The following is a 23971-nucleotide window of genomic DNA, read 5'->3' as shown; positions in this document are numbered from 1 at the left end:
CAGTATGAAACAACCCTCAAAATAGTACCTAAAACATGAATATGTAAGAAAGCATTTGTGCAATCACCATTCCAACTCATAACTTCAATTTAAAACTGATATGGGTCTATTTAAAACTAGTTATTTTGTGTCTTACTTGAGCAAACCAGTATTGTATGAAATGGATTCAAACCACTTTAAGGTTATAAATGTTTGATCATATGTAACTGATTTATGGATTGGATTGGAAAAACTAGTTTAAAAACCAACTATAAAAACCTATAGACTAGCCATTTTGTTGCATCTCTACGAACTTGGGTGTCAAAACTTAACAAAATTCTCATGGGTGATAAAAAAACATATCTAATAATCAAAACTTATTGTTTTTGTCATGTCTTATGGTGTTTTTCGGCCTATGTGGGATCATTTAAGGGTTAGTGGCATTTTATACTTATAACTTTAAAAAACAATGTTTCTCGACCATCAAGGTGTGTCAAAATCTTTTTTTGAAACCTTTGAATCCTTGTATCAACAACTATATAAAGAAATGTTACTAATAGTAATAATAACCAAAAGGCTTCTAGCCCAGCGGTATTAGGTGGTGTCCTCCATCTTTGAGGTCGAGGGTTCAAGTTTCGTTGTGGACATAGGTGAAATTAGGTGATATTAGTTTAGGAGTAGATTAGACTTGCCGGTTTAAAAAAAATAGTAATAATAATTTTAAAATGAGTAATTCAAATATAAATATAACATTTAATGGTTTTATTGAAGAAAAAAATAACACTTGCCATTTAATGATGACATGATATTGAGCTATAGTATGTTAAAACTGATTTTTATGAAAATATCTTTAAATGTTAATAGCATTTTTTAAAGAAAAAAATAAAATAATAACTTCAGTTGTTATAAATATAACTATTTTGTTGAAAATTTACTTATTTGTTTAGGAAGTTCGTACACAATAATTTTTTTTCCATATATCATAATTTGTGATTTAAAATGTTGTTTTATACAATTTTATAAAACATAAATTGTTGTACATAGAAATATACGAATCATTTTCTATTTTTTATTATAAAAAACTATGTAATTATCTTTTTTCAAATAATAGAAAGCTTTTTTAAGAAAACAACTACTATTAAAAATGTTCTTAAAAGATTAAAAAAAACAAAGCCTAAAGTCATAGTTATATGATTACAACTATCGATGATATAAAATACACACATGGATATAAATATAACATTACCTTTCTATTAGATTGAGATTTAAATCATTTATATTATTTATTATTTAATGATAAATAATTTATTCATTTAAATTTAATAAAGCCTCTTCCTTTAAAAAATGCTTTGCTTTGACCAAATTTGGAAAAAAGATTCTAAAGGAGCACGCATAGCATATGAACTTCTGGGTGCTGACAGGACTGCCCAAGCACACGTGTCTAACATCTACAGGCTCTGAAGCATTTACTCAACTCCAAGTCTAACAAATAGCCGACACGTGTAATCTTATAATGCAACTGATTGTAGCAGATTATTACTTTCTCTTATTCAAGTTTACAAGTAACGTAAAAACATTTACTCGTATTCGTCCCGTTTAACGGAGAAAGTTCCAGAAGACCGAACTCATGTCACTACTTGATACTGCCGGAGATGGTTTGACGGAGGAGCTGACTGGTGGCGCCGCCGCGTCTGACGGACCAATTCTACCTCCGCCGATGGAGATGCAGCTGGAGGAGGGATTCGCTCTGAGAGAATGGCGCCGGTGAGTTCGTGATATCTTAACTTTTTTCTAGTTTCTTACTTGTGGCTTCAATTGATAGCGAATTTAACAGTTTAAAAGATCATATCAACTTCGGATTTGCAATAGTTGTTGAAAACTAAGAAAACATGTTTGGGATTAATTAGCAATTATATGTAATATGTTGAACCAAAATTAAAATTTACGGAAGGAATCATATCCTTGAAGGAAGGGTTTGGATTTGTCATAATTTTCTCACACTTTAGGCTGTGAATATCATCGGTAAGTAACAGAAAATCATAAAAGTATACAAGTAGAATTCTTGAATCCAATACAAAAAAACAGAGTTAGCTGTTTTCATATTTGTTATCGTAATTTTTTTAGGAGAAAACTGTAAATTTAGTCCTTCTGGTTTGAAAAAAACTTTGGATAGGGTCCAAAAACTTTTCGACTTGCATGGAATGTCCAAAATCAAAGTTTTTCTGTGTTTTTAGTCCAAAAAAAACTTGAAATGACGGTTATACCCTTTCACTTTCTTTTTTATTATTTTTTTCAATTTTTAAATACTATTTTAATTTAAAAAAGAAAATAAAATAATTCTCTCTCTCTCTCTCTCTCTCTCTCTCTCTCTCTCTCTCTCTCTCTCTTCCACCTCCCAGCCAAAAGGTTAACTCCGAATTCTCCTTAAAGATTTAGTGTGTGGGTCTGAAAATCAAACAAAATCTAGCCACAAATTGGAAATACATTAACCAAATCGAATCACCATAGGAAATACATTAAACAAATTGTATCAAATGGAGACGAAATCAAACAAATATGAACACAGTTTTAGAGGACGATGGTGGTGAGTCCGATGAACTTTATCGTCCCCTCTAGATCCATAAATCCAGAATTTGAATATGGTTCTAGAAATTGTTCATCTTTTTTAGGGGGTCACGAGACAAAGATACATATACATGGATGGAACAAGATTAAAGCATATAGAATCCAATCTCGTTCAAAGCATTATCAAAACAAATCAGGAGCCAAGCATCACAAAAATCGAAGTAGTATAAAATCAGAATTTCTGTTATTACCACCCACTGCTAATGTCTTGGTGGTGGTGATTTTCGATTAGTGGTGGCCGGTGGCGGCAACCACCATCTCTGTGGCTCGATTTTTGGTGGTCTCTCTTTCTTCGTCAAATGTTGCTAGGGTTTGCAGCACCGTCTTTCTTCGTCAAATGTTGCTAGGGTTTGCAGCATCGTCTTCGATGATCCTTCTTCTCCGGTGTCACTGATATGACATCGAATCCTGCCACGGTCATCAACCTTTGTATATAGATCTTTGGTTGAAATTTTCTTAGCAACTTTAAACCTAAACGCCCTTTCCTCTCGTTGCAATCAACAGAAAAATAGATACTTGGAAAATGAGGATAGTTCAATCGAGCACTGGAGGATTTCTTATTTGATCTGGATGTAGAAATCGTGATTTTTTTTTTGTGTGTGCTTTCGATCATCAGGTCAAGGGGAATATTGGTTATTTATTAATTGGGTTTGTGTTTGTTGTGTGTGTGTGTGTGTGTGAGAGAGAGAGAGAGTTATTTTATTTTCTTTTTTAAATTAAAATAGTATTTAAAAAATGAAAAAAATAATAAAAAAGAAAATGAAAGGGTATAACCGTCATTTCAAGTTTTTTTGGACTAAAAACACAGAAAAACTTTGATTTTGAACCTTCTATGCAAGTCGAAAAGTTTTTGGACCCTATCCAAAGTTTTTTGCAAACCACAAGGACTAAATTTGCAGTTTTGTCTTTTTTTAGCCAAATCTCAACATTCTCATGTCCTTTTATTCTTTGGTAAGAAGGAAATGAAGTGTTGTGGAATAAACTTGTGAATGTTGATATCTAGGAAAAATGCAATTAGGCTTGAGGAGAAAGAGATACAGGAGAAGGAATCCATGAAAGAAATAATTGCAGCTGCTGATAAATATAAAGCTGAGTTTCATAGAAATTGGAAAGCTAGATGCAACAACAATACCACTATCAATAGGGAAAAAGAGAAGGTGATGTTTTTTTTTTTTTTAAATATTTTAATCATTACTTCCAACTTTTTTTTGTCTCGTTAACATTAGTCGCAATCACACAGTCAAAGTCAAAGTCACATCATTGTCATTGTCACATCGTTGTTGCCATTGCATTGTTGTTACTGTCAATGTCATCATTGATGTTCGTTTGTTAGTGAATACAGTTGTATCTAGAAAGCCGAAAGAAGTTCCATGCAGAAGCGGGGAAGAATTATTTCAAGGCAATTGCCGAAATGATCCCAAAGGAAGTCCCAAAATTAGAGAAACGAGGGAAAAAAGCAAACGAGAAACCGACATCGATTGTGGTGATTCAGGGTCCAAAGCCTGGTAAGCCTACTGACTTATCTAGAATGCGCCAAATTCTCGTTAGCCTCAAATACAACCCACCCACCCATATGAAACTTGAAAAAGACACCAAAACAACCTAGTGCCTTGTACTACACATGTTGCCATGACAAGCACATGATGCAGAATATGACATGTTATACTGTATTTCATATGTTGGACTGGTCTGAGACTTATGTAAATATGACAAAACTAGCTCTAGAATATTTGTTCGGTCCCAATCAATCCTTATAAGTTTGTAATTGTAGGCAAGGTTCAAGTGATTTAATGTATTTATGTGGAATGTATTTTTATATATAACTTAGAACATGATTTATTTTTATCGGGTTTTGGCAATTTATCATGTTATTGTTATTATATACAAAATAAGACACACTAACAAATTTCATTCATTGATTATGATTTGTATGTTTTAATTGTTGTCTTGTATTGCAAATTTGCAATGATTCTGCCTTAGCAAAATTGGATAAAATATTAAAGCAGGTGAAAATCATGGTCATTTTACCTTAAAAAAACCATGGCACTTAAAAAGGGATCTCACCTAGGGATGTCTACAATTTGGTTAACGAAAAACATGGGTTGATTATAAATAATATAATGTTCATAATCAACCATCTTACCTAAAGTAATTGGTATTATGTTTGAAACCATTACAAAAGTGTTTAGAGGATGAAGTGTTTATAAAATGTTTTAGGTTATGTTTGGCGGACTAGTTGAAAAGCTAGTTGTTAGTTGAAAAGCTAGCTGATGGCTGAAAAGCTTGCTGTTAAATAAAAAGCTAGCTGATAGTTGAAAAACTAGCTAATAAAAAATAACGTTTGGTAAAACTAGCTGAAATATATAAAATTACATAAAAGGACATGGAAGAGTATGTGTTTCTATAATTAATTAAGGGATGTATTTGGAATTTTTTAAAAAAGCTCTTAAAAAGCTAGTCTAAGTAGCTTTTCAAAAAGCTAGCTTATACGTTACTTTTTGGCTTACCAAACACGACAACATAAAAAAACTCGAAAAATAAGCTAGCTGTGACGCGCCAAACATAGCCTTAAATAAGCGAGAATATAATATTTGATTATTGAGAAAAACTTTTAATAAAGTTTATGCATTAGAGATGATTTACAAATATATGTTTTTGTAATGAAAAATGAAAACATAATATGACAAAGTAAATAAGCTCTTAAATAGTTAATTATTATCATCTATAACTTTTATACCATATGATCAATATTTTAGATGAATAAAAACTTAAAAGTACAGGTTATAATTATAGATTTTAACTTAAGTTAAAAATTACTACATATAAACAAATGCTATCATTTTATTAGTTTTTATTTTATTTTATTTTTATTTTTATTTTATTTTATAAAGTCATTTATAATTTTATATGAATAAATATAAAAATAGTTGAATTCTGTTTTGTTGATATATGTATTTAGATAAATTATTAAAAATTTATCTTTGAACGTATTGATTTATGACGACTACAACAGTGTAATTACTTTTGAAACTTAATGATATTTAGCACTGTTTTGAAAACTGGACCGGACCGGCCGGTTCAACCGGGAACCGGTCCTGGTTCCGGTTCTTTCACTCCCAAAAACCGGTAGCTGCTTAAACCGGAAAAAACCGCCGGTTTTCGTCGACCCGTGGTCCAACCGGCCTCGAACCGTTTTTTTTTTTTTTTTTTTTTTTTTTTTGTTTTCTTCAAATCCATCGGGAAATAACTCAAATAAGTGAATAACCTAAAATTCTCAAACCTCGATTTCGCATTCAGTACGCAGAAAGAAGAGGAGCCGTTCGAAAGTCGAAACCCATACGCCATCTTCACGAAGTCGACTCACAAAATCGACTAAAACACCCCCGATTTCAGTTTCATTCGACTTCCTAATTGCTTCCAATCGATCGAAGGGGCAAGGATTTCAACGATTTCTGCTCCACATTCAGCGACACAGTGAAGATTTCAATGATTTGTTCTCCAATTTCAACCATAATCGACACTTCCATTCCATAATACAAAGGTAATACCAATGTTCTGTTATGTAGTCATTATTTTTAATCATCATTAAAGTTCATATAGTTTTGATCATACAAGCTTTGATGTAGTGATAATGATATGCTTAAAAAACTAGAAATCGAAAAATATACAAAGATTAGATTAGAAAAGTTAAGAGATCAAGGGATAAGGTATGGCCTTGGCTTACAGTTATATGGGAATCTTGGTGCATGTAATGTGTATGTGTGTATATAGCATTTGTTATTGTTTCAAATGTGGTAAAGGAATAAGAATACTCTCAAGTTGTTTTAGATAATTAAGCAGCGACGTGATGATGTGTTCCAATATTTATTATGAAATTTTGATAAATGTGAATTCACAGGTTTTATATATGAATTATGAGCTTGAATATTTGCTATGCTTGTATAATTAAGTTGACATGTTTAGAAGGAGGAATGGGTGTCATAATCTCCTAGGTTCATTATTATTGGGATAAAAACAAATTATTCAATTGGATAGTTTTGATCATACAAGTTTTGATCATATAGACATGTAAAATATTGCAACATCTTTAGAAGAAATTTTTTTCCATCTTCATATTTTTTCTATATGTTCTTTGAAATATAAAGTTTTGATGTAGTGTATAATGGATTGTCATTTCATGCTATATATCACTGTCCTTGTAATATTTCTCAAAATTCATTTATATATATCTAACATGGTCAATGTGAAACAAATATTTTTTAGACCATATATGATCAAAATAAATTGTAGACATATTTTTTAAACGCTTATTTAAATTGTATAGATTATGAGCACTCCGGGTTCAAGTTCCAATCCATCCGAAGAAGCCCAATCGAATACCGTCTCATCTGGTTCACAAGCTTCTACTCAACCAAATGTTCGGGCAAAAAAGGATCCTGCTTGGAGGTATATTACTCAGCTTGATAGTGGAGGCGGAAAGAAAGCATACTTTTGTACTTTTTGTAAAAATACATATAACGGTGGAGGTATCAATAGAATGAAACAACACCTTGCTGGAGTGCCAGGTGCTATTTCAGCATGTCCGAGTTGTCCAGGAGATATAAAGTTTGTCATGAAAAGTTCATTGGATGAAAATGCCAAAAAAACAAAAGAGAAACATGCTGGTGTGCTTAGTGATACCTTGGGGGTGAATGTAGATAACATGTATGATGTTATTGATGATGATGATGATGACGTTCAAGTACTCACCCAACAATCAACTCAAAAAAAAGATGGAAAGAGAAAAGCTCCTCATGCCTCCCAAACCAAAACCGTGCCACCTTTTTTAAAAAGAGGTATGCATGATCCTTCTCAACCATCGATTAAGGCAACATTGCAAAGTAAGGAAAGATGGCATGATACGGATTTAGCTCTTGCTATGTGGTTTTATGATGCTTGTATACCTATGAATGCTGTGAATTCTCCCCTTTTCCAAATAGCAATGAGCAAAGTTGCTAGTATGGGTCATGGATACACGGGGCCTTCATATCATGCTATGCGTGTCACATTGTTGAAAGATGCGAAACAGTCCGTACAACTTATAGTTGATTCCTATAGACGTTACTGGGCAGAAAATGGTTGTACAATTATGGGTGATGGGTGGCGGGATACAAGACAAAGACCCCTTATCAATTTTATGGTGTATTGTGCAAAAGGGATTTCATTCATCAAATCAGTTGATGCATCGGATATTGAGAGTAATGCCCAAACATTATGCAACTTGTTTAGTGAGATTGTTGATATTGTTGGTCGTCAGAATGTTGTTCATTTAGTCACTGATAATGCTGCAAACTATAAGGCTGCAGGAAGATTGTTATGTGAGAAGTATCCGTCCATTGTTTGGTCTCCTTGTGCAGCTCACTGTATGAACTTGATTATGAAGGACATGTCGGAGATGCGTGAAGTCGCTGATTTGGTTACACTTGCATCGAGGGTTACAGTGTTTGTTTATAACCACAAATGGCCATTAAATTGGTTAAGAAAAAGACCAGGTTGGACAGAAATTATTCGTCCGGGTGCCACTCGTTTTGGTACTGCATTTATTGCATTGAAAAGTTTGTGTGATCACAAACATGATTTACAAGCTATGGTTACCTCCCCGGATTTTAAAAAAGTGATTAGATTAGAAAAAGCAAAAGAAGTTAAGCTTATCATATTGAATGAAAGCTTTTGGAATAATTGTGCTATAATAGTAAAGGTCATGACTCCAATGTTGAGACTTTTACGGATTTGTGATTCGGATGAGAAGCCGGCTTTAGGTATAATTTTTGTTTATATTCTTTAATGATGTTTACAAATATATTATCATTTTATTATTTTAATTGATGTTTTTTTTTTCTTTTTTTAGGTTATGTATACGAAGGGATGTATAGGGCAAAAAAAGGAATTAAGAAACTTTTTCGTAACAACAGAGAGTTGTACACCCCGTTTACTAACATCATCAAAAATCGGTGGGATAGGATGTTGCGTAAGAGTCTTCATGCTGCTGCTTATTGGTTGAATCCAGTATTTCAATATGATCAGGAAAATTTTTCTAAGAAACCAGAGGTGGTTGGGGGGATAATGGATATGATTGAGCGTTATAGCAGTGCTGGTATCGTGGATGGTCTAACTCTCATGGACCAACTAAAGTTGTTTCGTGAGCATGAGGGTAGTTTTGGTAGAAAACTTGCTTTCGCTTCTCGCAATACTACTCGTCCCGGTAACTTTTTTTTTCAAATTTTTATTAATAGTGAATTATAATAAAAATATTATAATATTATTTTGTTATTTTGCATTAGATGAATGGTGGAAATCACATGGTGGAGATGCTCCGGAATTGCAAAAATTTGCAATTCGAATTTTAAGCCAAACTGCTTCTTCTTCCGGGTGTGAAAGGAATTGGAGTGTCTTTGAGAGGATCCACACTAAAAGAAGGAATCGATTGGAGCATCAAAGACTTAATGACCTTGTTTATGTTCATTATAATTTGCGTCTACAAAATAGGTAATGTATACATTTAAACTTTTTTTTTTCATTTTTTTACTTATGTGTAAAAGTATATTAATATTTTTCTCTAGGCTCAAGGATTACAAAAAGTCTTATGATCCGATTGATTATGAAAGTATTGATAAAATCGAGTTTTGGGTGGTTGATGAAATACCGGAGGGTGAACTAAATTATAATGAATTGGAAAATATGGTTGAAGAAGAACCACCAAACTACGACGAATCAATGATGTTTGAATCTCAAGTTTCTCAAGGTTAGTATTTTATGTTATTCTATCAATATTTTGTTATTCTTCAATTTGAGTTTAATTTTTGATAAAATTGAATTTGAATTTGGTATTGAAGATGATGAAGAAGATGATGATAGAGCCGCGTTAGAAGAAATTGACATTGATTCATTTAGATGAAAATTAAATTGTGATTGAAGTTTGCATTTTGATACATTTCATGGTATTTTGATGTTTATGTTGTAAACTTTTTTTTTTGAAGACTAGAATCAAGATGTGTTGAATTATTTTCTTGATATTTTGTATGTTTGATATTTTTATTTAATGTTGAAAACTAATGTTTATTGATATTTTGGGCTTAAAGTTTATTTTTGTATTTTTTTGGAATATTTTAAAATTTTAAATACAATAATGATGTAATAATGAAGTCGTCCGGTTCATCCGGTTTTTTTGAACGGTCCGACCGGTTGAACCGGTTGACCCATCGACCCGGTTAAGCTGCCGGTTCGATGTCCGGTCCGGTTTTCAAAACATCGATATTTAGGGTCACGTTCAATGAAAAATAACATACAATTTATTGAATTTTTGATTATTCAAACCTCTGTCAAGCTTTATGTTTCAGTTGTATAATATACGGAAAACATATTTTATAACAATATAAAATGTACATTCTTAACGATATAAAAATGGATTTTAGACCAAAAAATATGTCATTTTGATATGTCATACTGAGACTAATTTGTATATTATGTAGATAAAAATGAGACCACCTCAATGTTATTTTTTATTTATTTATATCAAGTATTGTGTAATAAATGTAATATTAGAAAATCACACTAAATTTCTTAAATTCATTATAAAGGAATGATTTTTAAAATATTAAAATTACTGTTTAATGTAATTGTCACTAATTATAATAAAATTTGAAAACTTACAAAATACAATTGTAAGTTGTTACATAATGTAAAATTTTCAAATGTTATATTTAACAAATTAATTGTTTTATAAAAAAAGCTTTTTTTTTTTTATTGAAAAATGTTTGTTAATGGTAGGGATGAACATTTGTACCGGACTGGATCAGATTGGCTCTTGGACCGGACCGGTTTTACAGAAATTGATGAACCTTGGACCGAACTTGTTGAGGCTTACGAGGTCCAAATCTAGGTTCGGTTCTTAATTGTGGGGGTGATCATTTGGACTGAAGCAGACCGGACCGAATCTTGGATCGATCCGGTTTTGCAAAAATTGATGAATCTTAGACTAAATCTATTGAGGCTTTCCAGGTCTGGTCCGGTCCGGGTTCGAAGGTCTAAATGCTCACCCATAATTCATGGTAGGGATGTAAATCGGTCCAAAACCAGACTAACCCGGACTTGAATTGAAAGAACCGAAAACCGATTAAGGAGTGGACGAGAAACTGAGAACGAGACCGAATACCACTAATCGGTTTCCATCAGTTTCGGTTTCGATTTCGATTCTACTACGTGTGTTATCTAAGAAAGTGTTCGGTATCGGAACTGGAACGAACCGAAAGAACCAGAAACCAAAAATGATGAATTGGAGGAACCGGACTAAATACCACTAACCGGTTCCAACCGGTTTCAGTTTCGGTTCGTTTCCATTTTTCGGTTAAAAAGCTCATCCCTAATTCATGGTATGTTTGGCAAGAGTAACTAATAGCTAGTAGTTTGGAAGTTGTAATTTTTATTTGTTTAGAAATATTTATAAAAAATATCAGTAATCTTTTAATGGTATAAAATTAGCTAAAACTAAAACTAAAAACCAACAAAAACTGAATTTAAATAGATTTTGAATTATGTGTATGTTGTTTAAAATAAAGGTTTCTATTTCGTATTTCAAAACATAGTTTTTCTTTGATTAAAGTTTTTTAGGGAGCTCATCCATACACAACAATTTTTATCCATACACAACAATTGATACTTTAAAATGTTGTATTGTACAACTATATAATGCATAAATTGTTGTGTATAGTAAAAAACTATTGTGTACGAATCACTTCCTATGTAAAAAGAGTGGTGTTATCTTTAAACTATATTTTACATTCTAAAAATAAAATGTAAAAGTAGACTTTGGTTGTAGTCTAAGTAGTTATTTAATGCAGTGCTTAATTCTAATTTTGAAGCAATTTTTTTTACATCTTTTAGCTTTTAAAAGGGAAGTGATTCGTACATTACTTTTAAACGTCGAAAACATACTAAGAATATTTTGTTTTTCATTTTTTTATTTTTTTTTATAAATATTGCTTCAAATTATAAGGTCTTAGAATTTTGTATGACATCTTTTTGTTACACCAACATTAAAATTTATATTATGAAATAAGTATAAACAAATAAAAAATTCGTATAAAAATAACTCAAATTAATTGTGATATTAATAAATTAATTATTTTATTAATTAAATAAATAATTTCATTCATAACATATAGACACTCATTTATAGAAATATTACACGTGTATTTGAATAAACATTATATATATATATATTTAAAGAAATATTACACATATGACATACATTTGAAGAAATATAATGCATACATATACATTTAAAGAAATACTATTCATGTGCTGGAAATTATTTCCATAAATGATCAGTTAACACATTTTATAGATCCAAATGAGTTTGTTTTATCTTTGATGCAGTTGTATGAACCAAAAAATTGTTGAAAATATTTTATCAGTTATAAATGATTACAAAGTATTAAAATTTTAATTACATTTGAAAAAGTTATCAAATTTATTTTATCTAAAAATAATTAAAATTTTAAAAACCTTGTTAATATGTAGCATTTTAGGGACTATTTATGTAAATTCAATGTTTATATTTCTGGAAATAGATTTTGTAACTTGACGTTATCCGATACTTTCCTTTCTTCGTTGTCCCTCCCTAAAACCCTGTCGAGAAGAAGAACTTGCAGGTCCAATTGAACCTTCCATAAACCCCTTATTGTTACCAGATTCATGCTACGATCTGCAGAATTTTAGTGGCTCATTGTAAGTTGTTTCGCTTTGTTGCATCTTAATCATCAATTAACTTTTGGGTATTGTTTTTTTCACCTTTCTCGTCTACTAAAATCTTTATCGCTGTTGTTACAGATAGAATCGAGAACTATGATTTCTGGATGTGGCTGTGTAACCAACAAAACTCCGCTGTTATTTCAGGTTAGGTTAAACTATTTTATAGCTCTGTTTCGAATTATTAAGATTTGTTCGAGTTTTGAAGGGACTATTAGCAAATCGACTGAAATAAACACTCTAATTGTATATCTGTTCAACTTCATTACACCAATTTGAAGTCCCAATAATCAGATTGGGTAAAAGTCACTTCGATTTATTGGATTCACACACCATAAAACTTGTGAAATTAGTTTGTTACCCATAAAGAAGTGGAGTTTCTTTCTTCATCAAACACTTGAGTGTTCTTTAAGTAGATTTATTTTGAACTTTTATGTGTAAACCTACAAAGAACACATTCTGAAAGACACCTATTTCATTACAGTTAACATTCTACTAAACTCAAAGAAAGAAAACTCACTATAAATCTGCGAATTCTACAGACATCTCTTGCAGGTTCATTTCCATCTTCACTATGGCATTCAAAACTCAGATTGAACACCACTAAAAGGGCTCCATTATTTCCTTGTGTAAAGTGTGAAAAAACAGACGATGAGAAAGAGAAACCATCTTTTGAGAAACTATCTGTTGAGAGGGCCCCATATCATAGTTACAAAGACTCAATATCCGGTCAGGTTGAGCCAGCTTCAGGTGCCCGGGCAAGTATCCTCGGGCAGGATTATTTACCAGAGGGCACAGTCGGTCAAGCCCGGGCAGCCGGTGCCCCTGGGCCCACTGACACATCATCTATAGCTCCATCTTATGGTCAAAATCCAGGAAGCAGAAGGAAAATGAAAATGTACAACAAGTCCTCCTCAACAACTCCTGCTTCCAATTCCACTGAAACAAATACAGTTTTAGATCAAGAAGATGATTTGAGTGAAGATTTAGATCTTGATTTGAATGAAGGATTTGAAGAATCAAAAGACGAGTTTTCTGACTTTGTTGTTTATCAAAAGGAATCTGAAATGGAGAAATTAAGTGGATATGAACTCGACAAAAAGATTGGAAACCCTCACCCTTTTATTGATCCTCAAAAAAGAAAACCGATTAAGGAGCCTCTTACAAGTGAAGAGTTATGGTGGAATTGGAGAAAACCAGATAAAGAACAATGGTCCAGGTGGCAGAAGAAACGACCTGACGCTGAAACAGTTAGTAAAATTACTTATATACCCTTGAAAGTTATTGTGAAATTACTTATATACCCTTATTGTTTGAGTTCAGGTGTTTCTCAAGGCCATGGCAGAAACTGGTCAAATTAAGCTTTTTGGTGAAGAGCCAACTTTGACTGAAACTGCTCTTTACAGAGCTAGAAAGCATTTATATAAAGAAGAAAGGTATAAATCTTAAATGAATTCTTCTTGAATCATGGAATGTAATCACTGATTCCATTCCAATGAATGATGTAGGCTGCAGGCTGAACGTGAGAGATTGCAGAAAGAAGGTCCATTAGCATACTATTCAGAATGGGTAAAAGCATGGAAAAAGGACACATCACGTGAAGCTGTTGAAAAACATTTTGAAGAAACTGGAGAAGATGAAAACACACAGCTTATAGAAATGTTTTCATGTCAAACAGCTGCTGAATATCGCATAATGATGGGAACTGATCATCGGATTTCAAGAGATCCATTGGCTATGAGGATGAGAGAGGATCAAATTAAGCAAAGTAAGTTTTTTCAATTATTAAGTTAATGCATATGATTAATTTAACTTTTGACATATTTGCCCTTGGTTTTGTAGTATGGGGTGGAGATCCCGTTTATCCAACAGTGAATTATATCCAAGATCCAGATCAAGTGATTGATTTCAGAGGCCCTGATTTTCATGAACCTACACCTAATATTTTAGCTTATTTACAAGAGGTTAGTAAATTTCACTTTAAAAAAATAAATAAATAAATAAATTCTTCCATATATAATTTGTCATATATAATTGATCAGAATGGGAATATAACATCAAAGGAGGAAATTGATAAAATATTGGCCTCAGAGAAAGTTGAAAAAGTAAAGGTAATAACTAAAAACTAATAAATAAGCTTCCGTTATTGTTATTATTATTATTTTTTTTCTTAAATGAATTATTTTCGATGATTCATTTTTCACTTGTGTAAAAAGGTAAAATCACCGGTTTCTGATGATGAAGCTATGGCTAAAGCTGTTGATATTGGTGAAAAGGAGGTAGTTTATTGTGCAATGAGTGTTTTTACTTTTTATTGTTATAATTGTAAATATAGTTATTATTATAATTTATAAGAATAATAATTATTATGTATTTTCTTTTAATAGGATAGTGATGATGAGGGAAAATTTGAGGATGATGAAAATATTACACGCAATTGGAGTGTATTGAAAACTACTCCCGAGCTTCGCAAATCAAAGGTAATCTTTTTAATTTATATTTTGAATTTTCTTTACAATTTTATATATTAAAAAAACTCTGATTTCCACATTTTATTGTGTAGCCAAAACCTACAAAAGGGAAAGGTAAGATGACATTGGAGGAAGCGATTGCTGATTCTGAAAACTTGACTGATTTCATGTTGGACTTTGATCAAGATAAGGATATTGGAACATAATTTTTGTGAGGTACATTATCCATTTCACATTAATTATAAAAATAAATAAAAGAAAAAAATTGAATTTGTTGATTATGAGCATTAAATGTGGTTGTAAATTGGATAATTTGTTGATTCTCTCAGATGTGGTGTGGATACTTTTGATAGATGAGTTGTCTGTGGGACCGGTTGGTGTGGATACTTTTGATATTCCATTATTTGATAATTGTACAAGATTCATTTTTATAATGGAAGATTTTGTTGTTGTAGATTAGAATATCATCCATGTAGAATGCAACAATTTTATTCATAAAAAGCATGTTAAATAAGTAGTTTTTGATAAATTGTATACATAATTTGTCGAACACTAAAAATGATTTATAGACTTATTGTATTTTGGTACCACAAACTAATCCAAACATTTTTTCCTAAACTTCATTTTGACATTTTTGTAGAAAAGTATAAGCTATTTCTAATAAGCAATCCTAAACACACTCTAAATGCCAAACATGAGACATGCTAACATTCAATTCCATTTAAGGATGCTTTTATTGTTAACTTGAGAGTGGAATTACAACTTCTTGTACACAAAGAGAAGGTTACATGGGAAGGTACTTTACACAGAATAGCACAAACACACAAACGTTACTACCTCTGAAATGACAAAACATGGCCATAAATGTCTTACAGAGTTGGAGGAAAAACACCCACTAAACAAAGTCTAAGAAAATAAGTAACCACTACTACAAAACTTCGGGAAATAACTACCCACCCATACATGACTTCTATGAACAACATTAACGCAAAACTACGAAAGATAAAGTTCTAAGTAAATAAGTCGACAGAATATTGTTCATACCAATGTTGTTGAATAAGTCGACAAAATATTTCTTTGATGCGACATGATGTCCCCATTTTCGTAACTTAGTTATAGGCCAAAAAAGTGTTTCAACCTTCCAAGATCTTTAATATGGAAACGAGTGTGTAAGGTCTCCTTTAACCGGATTCATCAACATACACTAATAACTACTGCCATTTTATCTCCAACTTTCTTCACAAACAGACTAGCGACAATAATCGTAATTAAGTACCGGTTTCAAGAAATTCACATATCTTCCTGAACCATGCCCTTAGTGATTTGCTTAAGCCCGTGAAGAGCTTTCTTGAGTTTACACACGTAGTTTGGATGGATGGTTTTTTCTCTTAACCCCCTTTGGTTACTCTATATGTATATGAATTATATGGTCTAGATTACCATACAAAAACACGTTGCTAATATCCATTTGGTACAAATTCTAAGCTTTTCTCACTGCTAGGCAGTGGCGGACGCATAACATTTTCGTAGGGGTGACACTAAAAAAAAATTTCCCAATAAATTTATATTAGTAGTGTCACTCGTGTTTTAAGCCGGTGCACCCAATAGAAAAAACATTAAAAAAAACATTAATTTTTTTGGCGTCGGAGCAGTGGCCCGGGACCCCTGGGGCACCACTAAGGTCCGCCACTACTGCTAGGGCTAGGAGAACTCATATTGTACTTAACTCGGTTACCGGTCTGAACGTGCCTTCGTAATCAAGTTTGTATTGTTGTGAAAAATTATGTGCTACTAATTTGGACTTGAACCTTTCCACCGACCCATTTGGTTTACTCTTCACCTTGTACACCTTTTTGCAAGAAATAAGTTTCACATTATCATGCCTTGGACTAATTCCTATGCCTAGTTCCTCATTAGGGTTGTAATTTCCTCTTCCATCACTATAATCCATCTCTTCATGCATGCTTGATCAAACGATTCTTATTCTTCTTGTTCCATCACAACTACATTGGCATAGATTGGATTTGGTTTTCTTAGCCTAGTTGACCGCCTTACACTCGATGGTTCATAGTTTTCACCGATAGTACGTATTTGACTACTCGCCTATCTGCCATGGTTGTTGATTGTAAACTTCAACATCAACGGTGGCAAGTACAATTTTAACTTCGTCGGGGTTGAGATTAACCTTAGACGAATCAAGTTCTTCTTTAATCTTTCTTTGAGTTTGGAAACACTACACGATTACCAATCATAATGACGATATTTCATCAAATATCACGTTTTTGACTTACCTGTAGTCGAATCACAACACCTCCGATTATTTCTTTCTTGTTCAAAAATGTTCAAATCCTAGCCATGTGGTCATGAATACTCGCATACAATGACTCCCGAGAATTACTTAACCCATGTAGCCATGAAAGTTAGTCAACAATGACGCTCTAGGACATGAGTCATAGCCTCATGTTCGCAACGGAGATTAGTTGGTGTGCGAAAGCTAGCTCAGAAAGCCTCGTTAGGGAAGTGAAGTTCCCTTAAAAAAAATTTCCAAATGTTTCTTTCTTGGTCATACCCCACAAAATGCAACAAACTACTTTCTTCTCCATCTTATGGTGAAGATGACTTGGTATGAACACAAAATGAGGACACATATTGGAGGCCTTGTTGTAGAGTTATATTGACCACGTATGTTGCAGTTCTCGTTGCCTTTGCCCAGAAACGTCCACAAACATTCTTATCATGGATCTTGCAACCAAATATATCTACCATGTGTCGACTTTTCCTCTTTGAGATTCCATTTTGCTATGGGGTGTGTGGGCATGAAAATTGTCTTCTAATATTGTGAGCCTTTAACTAACTCCATAGTAAGATACTCTCCACCTTTGTATGATCGTAAACAACAAACACTTTGTTTGGTCAAACTTTCCTCTTCACATATGAATTCCTTGAATTTTGTGAACGCTTATGATTTTTCTTTCATGAAGTATACCTAACATGAGAAATCGTCAATAAACGTGATACCTCATACCTTTGATCGATGACTTATTCATTAGAACAAAGACATAAGAATGTGTCAATTCAAGTGGTGTCTTCGCTTTTGGAACTTTGATTTCTTCTAGGGTAATTGGTGAGCTTTTCCATATTGGCAACCTACACACACGAGCTCACCTCTAGAACACGTAATCCATTGACCATCTTCTTTCTCATCACCGGTTCCAACTTATCATAGCTAACATGGCTCAACCACATGTGCCACAAATCCACATTTCGATTCATTTTTATCTTTTCAACATTTGTTGATTCAGCCGAGAGGACATATATACTCACTTCTTTGTCCTTGTAGAATTACCTTGATGGAGTTTCAAATTCCTTGTAAACTTTCCCGTCATTTGGGTTAAACACAACATAATTTCAGACTATAGTCAATTGCAACACTAAGAGTGTGTGTCCTTTTGTTTCTAGTATGTAATAAAAGCCCTTGAGTGTTAGTTCTTGTTTGTTTCTATTTGTAGAGAAACCAACATCATCAATATTGGCTATATTTAGTTTAGAATTGTCTTCAATTACCTTTATTGGCGGTACTTGATTGGATCTGTCACCATGTAGTTTGGGACCCGACTGAAGTTAGACTTGAACTTGCCCTTTCCATTACTCACATACATAGCTTCTTCTTCCAACTTCAAGGAGACCCCGCTCACTTGCTTAGCCGTGCTTCTTGGCCCTCTAGGCAGGTTTGCGATCTCAACAAGAGATGGCTAGGACTCGAGGTTTTCAAGATCACGATCTTACCCAAGATCGTTTTATGTTTGTAAGATCGTAATCGTAAGATCGGATCAGGATCAGAAGATCCTACCAAAATAAACTTATATTAAGTTTTACTCGTAAGGTCATGGGTGCGAAGTATATGTTGTAATTTGATGTCATTTTAGATGTCAAGTCCGCTTTATCTTTTTAAACACAAATCATAATTTTTATTACTGCAAACCATAAAAATGAGGAAGAAAACAATGAGTGTAACCTGTTTGATTCGAGATGAAATGAAGATGCTCTGTTAGGCTTCTTGTAACTTACAATGCTTGATTTCTAGTTGAATACATTACTTTTGAGGTTCAACTAGGGCTGATAAATATCTATCACGTAAAACCAACCAATATGTTATCAATCAAATTACAAAACCATGGTATGGTAGTGGTATAAAGTTTTTAATACCATAGTAGTACCATACCACTATATATATATATATATATATATATATATATATATATATATATATATATATATATATATATATATATATATATATATATATAAACTTTTAGTATGTTTAGTGATTATGATTTTACGAATTTCGTTATTAGCATTTACCGAATTAGTAAAGTTTAACTTTTTAAACTTATATTGGCGTGTCCAATTTTTCTCCACGGCTTTAATTTATAAACCCGTGATAGAAATAATATAATCATTTTTTATTGAATTTTCAATCTCTACATATAGACTTAACTCCGCATATGGAAACATTGAGAAGTTGTAGCTTTGTATCGTTTTTCAAGCAATGTGTCTTATTCTTCCTTTGGAGTGACAGTCTCTAATGTGCTCCAACACGTCTTCATCCATTGTCGTACTTAGACTGAACATTGTCTTGCCTGTTTTTATGCTTTTATCTTTCATTTCTGTTAAGACCCCATTTTTGTCTTGCTTCTAGTTGTCTTGTCTCAACACGATTAAGCACTTCCCATAGATCTTGCCCCTATAAGTACTACATGATACATGCTACTAACGTATTGTAATTTTGATGGTTGAGTTTCTTGACACTGCTAATTACTTTAAGTTCAACTATGAGTTTGGCTCTAATACCGATTTGTTAACTTGAGAATGGAATCAAAACTTCTTATACACAACAAGAAGGTTACATGACAAGGTACTTCTGAACATGAAAAAACATGGCCATAAATGGCTTAAATAACCATAAACACATAAATGTAAAGATAATGATATGCATGGTGATAAACTTCCACACAACCATGCATGCAAAGGTGTTGCCATGTCAAATATCATAAATTTGCAATTTGCCTTTCCCTTAATATTTCCATACAAGAAGATCGACACATCTCTGATTTCCACATTTGGAAATGGCAAAAAAATTAGACAAAATGATCGACTTAATATAATATATTATGTATCTATATATATGACTTCCACTAAAAGCATATCCTAGAAATTAAAAGGCTATAGCAGTTAAGAACTGTACAGAATAAGAAGGAAGAGCGAATCACATTCATGCATCATCTGCATCATCACTTCCACCCACCTGAACCTCCTGCCCCAATACATACATGCTCCCATCTGGACCCAATACCTTAAACCTACTCAAAAAGTCAAAAAGTCAAACCACCATCTTATTCTTACACCAAAACACTCTTTCTATAATTCTTAATTCACATTTCATACCTCTCAAGAATAAACTTCCCTTCTTTGTACTTTTGTCCCTTTTCATGTGCTGACTCCTGAAATTAATGCAAACAAAAAAAAAAAGAATCACTTAACGTTTATTTGAAAAAAGAAAAGGGGTGTAAATGTAAATAAATCTCACGTATTTCCAGCCAACAATTGAACCACAACCAACACAGAATATGTCAACAACTGTATGCATTCCAGTTATCATCATCCTCTCTTCTTTCTCTCCAACAGTCACATTCACACTGGGAAAAAAAAACCATCAAAATGATGACATGTCACTGTTTTCTAATTCTATGTATGAACATTTTATTTAGAGCCAAAAAGGTTAGAACATAGAATAAGAACACTTACACCTTGTCAAACAGATAAGCCTTCCCATGTCGACAGTGAAATGCCTGTTATAAAAACAATAAAGATATTAAAAACCCACAAAAACAAAAGTGAAACAAAATCAAAGGGCTATGAAAAGATTTTGATTTGAATGAAATCACCAACCAAAAATGAATTTTTAGGTCAACAAATCCATGTCATGTTGACATAGTGTGATTACACTCTTCAATTTTGAGATAAAAAATTTAGGGTATTTTATCATTTAGGGTATCTTTCTTCACTAGTGGTGAGTGGTGATCCATGAGAAGTTAACATCAATACAAACCAAATAGCCATAACAATCAAGATCATATGTATGCTTAAATCAACATTTCTAACCCTAAAAAGAAAGAAACAATAAAGTAAAATTCTAACATCTTGCTAGAGTAAGTTCTATCAGATTATAGAAATTGTAGAACCCTAAAACGTTACAGAGATATAAACGAATATTTACAAGAAGGGGAAAACATTTACATGTTGAATTCATACCATTTCGTTTGCTCATACACATAAACAGGCGCACACATTGTTGATCACATACGCATAATTGATAAAAACACATTTGAATTGGGAGTGTACCTTAGATATGATGTCATCGGAAAGGGCTAAATGGGTTTTGCAATGCTTGCAGCTGTAGATGCTCCCATCGAGAGTTACCACAAACAGCCGACCCATTTCTTTTTCCTTCTCTCTCTTACTCTCTATAAGATTTCATAGAAAAAGAGGGACGAAAAGATTTCCCGCAAAAGAAGATCCCCTCGTCAGTGAGAAACGATTATCGATTTTGATGATTAAAAAAAAAGAAAAGGGAACACGAACATGAAAGAATTTGTGTAAAGAAGATTGAAGGGAAATGCGATCGTTTGGTTTACCTTTAGCAGAAGTGTGAGAAACAGCAGAAGATCATGCCAAATTGCCGATTGATTTTTTGTTGATTTTGGTGCGGATTTCCCACTGCTCATAAGTCATAAAAGAGAGAGAGAGCCTCTCTATTCCTTTTTCTCTTCGTATATTCCAATATTTTCATTTCAAGTCCTTCAACTTTTATCACCTTTTCCCATGGGGTCATTTTGGGGTATATTAGCATCAAGGAATTAAACATTATATGCACAATATACATGATTTAATTCCTTGATTCCCTCATAAAGCGAAGCTTTCCCCTCATAAACCGAAACTTCAATGATCTTAACTATATATCCTTTTATATAAATTTGAGAATAAGCTTGATTTCGAAAAGATTTACATAAAATGAATATGAATGGAACAATAATGAGTTCTCAAAGATATCAAAATATTTACGGGGTGTTTGTCAAAAATGCTTATGTCTTATTAGCTTATTAGCTTATAGGCTAATAAGTTTGAAGAAATTAATTTATGAAAATGATTTATTAGTGCTTTGTAACCGCTATAAGCTATTTTTTTTTTTTATCAAAATACCTTTTTAGCTTATAGCGATATAGAACCTGTAATATAGCTAACAAGCTCGTTTGTCGAACACCCCCTTAGCAAGTGTTTTCTCACCAACGACAAGGATGGTTTCGTCTTTATATATATACACATACATATATGCACACACATACATATATACAACATCTTTTTAGATAAAATCCTATGTGTGTGTGTGTGTGTGTGAGAGAGAGAGAGAGAGAGAGAGAGAGAAAGAAAGAGAGTCGTAGGTTACTTATAGACTTTAATGATGTTCGAATCAATCATCTACAATTAGCATTGCAAAAACCTATTTGTTCCTCTCCGATGACATCATATCTACGATACATACAATTCAGTGATTCAACTGTATTTCATGTGTATTTGCTCAAGAATGCGTGCATCTCATTATGTTTATGAACAAACAGAATGGTATGAAATTAAAGATGAAAAGGTTTGTGATATGTTTGTCTCATTTATGCTTTGTTTGTTACACATGACACGACAATATTGTCATGCATTTTCCGTGGCATGTAACGAGGGCTTCTACCACTTTGTTAGCGTTATTTACAGTTATAACTAGTTCTTGATATAACTATTTATTTATCATTTCAAACAGTGTACATTTTTTTTATATTGGTGGATATATATATATATATATATATATATATATATATATATATATATAGAGAGAGAGAGAGAGAGAGAGAGAGAGACAAAGAGAGAGAGAGAGAGCTAGGTTCAGGTATTTAAAGTCATTATTGTGTTATTGTATGCATAGATGTGGGTCAATCAAAATTAAATGAAAAATTAAATAATTAAATAAATCAGTGAGGGTAATTTAATTTGGTAAATCAATTCTATAAATAGTCCCTTTATTTTAGGGATCCGTTTCTTATTAACCTTATTAAAATCCACCTCCAGATCACACCGGCGAACTAAATCCGCCTCTTTCTTCCTTACACTAACAATTGGTTCTTTCTCCTTCCCTCTGCGTCGTAGGTCACCTTCCTACTTGTCTCCATAACCAATTAATTGTCCTCCTCGCCACTGCTTCCTCCGCCTAATACCACCTATAGTTTCTGATGAAAATCATTATACCCCTCCTACTCTTTTTCCTAGGTGGCATGTGCACGTCAATGGCTGTGGCTCAATCTTGGATGAAATTCATCTGACCGATACATGCTCAATCTCCATCAACGGTTGTAGACCTCATTCCCTTCAGATTTTTTTGCATCCATCGATCCCAACCATTGCGACCAACCATTATCTCCCTAATTTTGTTTCGTTTATCCAGACCACCGCAACCACCAAGTCCCCATCGATGACCACCAATTCCCTAATTTTTTTCCCTATTGGTCAAGATCTTAGTCAAATCGTACGACTCCTTTTTCCCCTTCAAAACCAGGTAACATATGTTTGGAGTATCATGTTTTTATAGCTTATTTCTTGAGTTTAAAGTGATTTTAACTTTATAATTTATTTAGATTCGTTAAACTTGTTTAAAAACCATGCGATTTTCAATCCTTGTAGGCTTAAGTTACAGTAGTCTGTGATTTATGAGAGCTTTACGTTTTGAAGTATCTTAGTTCTGAATGTGGTGATACTAGAAACAAAGCATTTTCAATCCTCGTAGGCTTAAGTTACAATTGGTAATTTCCTGAAAACCATAATGAAATTTTGCATCTCTTCTAATTACTTTTTTTTAAGGTCATCTATTTTTACCGGTATCAAGTAAGTAAGACTACTTGGAATTTTCACTGAACTTTAATTTTAAGTTGGATTATTAGTTTGATATTTCTTTTTGATTATCAGAAAAGGATCTGGAGGTTGGAACTAGGAAAGGAGAGAAGCAAAAGCAG

General features: G+C 32.8%; 4 protein-coding genes across 4 annotated transcripts; 3 read left to right on the top strand and 1 right to left on the bottom strand.

Moving 5' to 3' along the window:
• The first annotated feature begins 1554 nt into the window (after window positions 1-1554).
• LOC145077155 (clathrin light chain 2-like) lies at window positions 1555-4463 on the top strand. The gene is made up of 3 exons (XM_079022928.1): window positions 1555-1743; window positions 3608-3761; window positions 3947-4463. The coding sequence occupies exons 1-3, from the start codon at window positions 1607-1609 to the stop codon at window positions 4208-4210; spliced, it is 555 nt and encodes a 184-aa protein (XP_078879054.1). The 5' UTR covers window positions 1555-1606; the 3' UTR covers window positions 4211-4463.
• Window positions 4464-5864: 1401 nt separating this feature from the next.
• Window positions 5865-9538, top strand: LOC145075575 (uncharacterized). Its single transcript, XM_079021773.1, has 6 exons — window positions 5865-6145; window positions 6929-8402; window positions 8492-8845; window positions 8925-9129; window positions 9204-9385; window positions 9477-9538. The coding sequence occupies exons 2-6, from the start codon at window positions 6932-6934 to the stop codon at window positions 9536-9538; spliced, it is 2274 nt and encodes a 757-aa protein (XP_078877899.1). The 5' UTR covers window positions 5865-6145; window positions 6929-6931.
• A 2673-nt stretch (window positions 9539-12211) lies between these two features.
• On the top strand, window positions 12212-15323 carry PTAC12 (plastid transcriptionally active 12). Its single transcript, XM_079020570.1, has 11 exons — window positions 12212-12369; window positions 12472-12537; window positions 12933-13640; window positions 13714-13826; window positions 13899-14158; window positions 14233-14354; window positions 14433-14501; window positions 14607-14669; window positions 14778-14870; window positions 14954-15077; window positions 15191-15323. The coding sequence occupies exons 2-10, from the start codon at window positions 12487-12489 to the stop codon at window positions 15065-15067; spliced, it is 1593 nt and encodes a 530-aa protein (XP_078876696.1). The 5' UTR covers window positions 12212-12369; window positions 12472-12486; the 3' UTR covers window positions 15068-15077; window positions 15191-15323.
• Window positions 15324-19880: 4557 nt separating this feature from the next.
• Window positions 19881-21680, bottom strand: LOC145075231 (protein yippee-like). Its single transcript, XM_079021533.1, has 6 exons — window positions 21557-21680; window positions 21264-21385; window positions 20667-20710; window positions 20449-20557; window positions 20307-20362; window positions 19881-20221 (listed from the first exon to the last, which is right to left on the bottom strand). The coding sequence occupies exons 2-6, from the start codon at window positions 21357-21359 to the stop codon at window positions 20134-20136; spliced, it is 393 nt and encodes a 130-aa protein (XP_078877659.1). The 5' UTR covers window positions 21360-21385; window positions 21557-21680; the 3' UTR covers window positions 19881-20133.
• Between the last annotated feature and the right edge of the window lie 2291 nt (window positions 21681-23971).

The sequence above is a fragment of the Lactuca serriola genome, chromosome 9 (assembly GCF_051521515.1).
Source record: "Lactuca serriola cultivar US96UC23 chromosome 9, Lser_US96UC23_V15, whole genome shotgun sequence".
NCBI lineage: Eukaryota > Viridiplantae > Streptophyta > Magnoliopsida > Asterales > Asteraceae > Lactuca > Lactuca serriola.
This window is presented reverse-complemented; position numbering and strand designations above follow the sequence as displayed.

Excerpts from the sequence above, each read along its gene's own strand:
- LOC145077155 (XM_079022928.1), top strand. The coding sequence starts at position 1,607 with ATGTCACTACTTGATACTGCCGGAGATGGTTTGACGGAGGAGCTGACT. Across the intron at positions 1,744-3,607 it reads GCTCTGAGAGAATGGCGCCG|GAAAAATGCAATTAGGCTTG; the intron begins GTGAGTTCGTGA and ends GTTGATATCTAG. Across the intron at positions 3,762-3,946 it reads TCAATAGGGAAAAAGAGAAG|TTGTATCTAGAAAGCCGAAA; the intron begins GTGATGTTTTTT and ends TAGTGAATACAG.
- LOC145075575 (XM_079021773.1), top strand. The coding sequence starts at position 6,932 with ATGAGCACTCCGGGTTCAAGTTCCAATCCATCCGAAGAAGCCCAATCG. Across the intron at positions 8,403-8,491 it reads GGATGAGAAGCCGGCTTTAG|GTTATGTATACGAAGGGATG; the intron begins GTATAATTTTTG and ends TTCTTTTTTTAG. Across the intron at positions 9,386-9,476 it reads TGAATCTCAAGTTTCTCAAG|ATGATGAAGAAGATGATGAT; the intron begins GTTAGTATTTTA and ends TTGGTATTGAAG.
- PTAC12 (XM_079020570.1), top strand. The coding sequence starts at position 12,487 with ATGATTTCTGGATGTGGCTGTGTAACCAACAAAACTCCGCTGTTATTT. Across the intron at positions 13,641-13,713 it reads AACGACCTGACGCTGAAACA|GTGTTTCTCAAGGCCATGGC; the intron begins GTTAGTAAAATT and ends GTTTGAGTTCAG. Across the intron at positions 14,670-14,777 it reads TTGATATTGGTGAAAAGGAG|GATAGTGATGATGAGGGAAA; the intron begins GTAGTTTATTGT and ends TTCTTTTAATAG.
- LOC145075231 (XM_079021533.1), bottom strand. The coding sequence starts at position 21,359 with ATGGGTCGGCTGTTTGTGGTAACTCTCGATGGGAGCATCTACAGCTGC. Across the intron at positions 20,558-20,666 it reads GCTTATCTGTTTGACAAGGT|TGTGAATGTGACTGTTGGAG; the intron begins GTAAGTGTTCTT and ends TTTTTTTCCCAG. Across the intron at positions 20,363-20,448 it reads CAATTGTTGGCTGGAAATAC|GAGTCAGCACATGAAAAGGG; the intron begins GTGAGATTTATT and ends CATTAATTTCAG.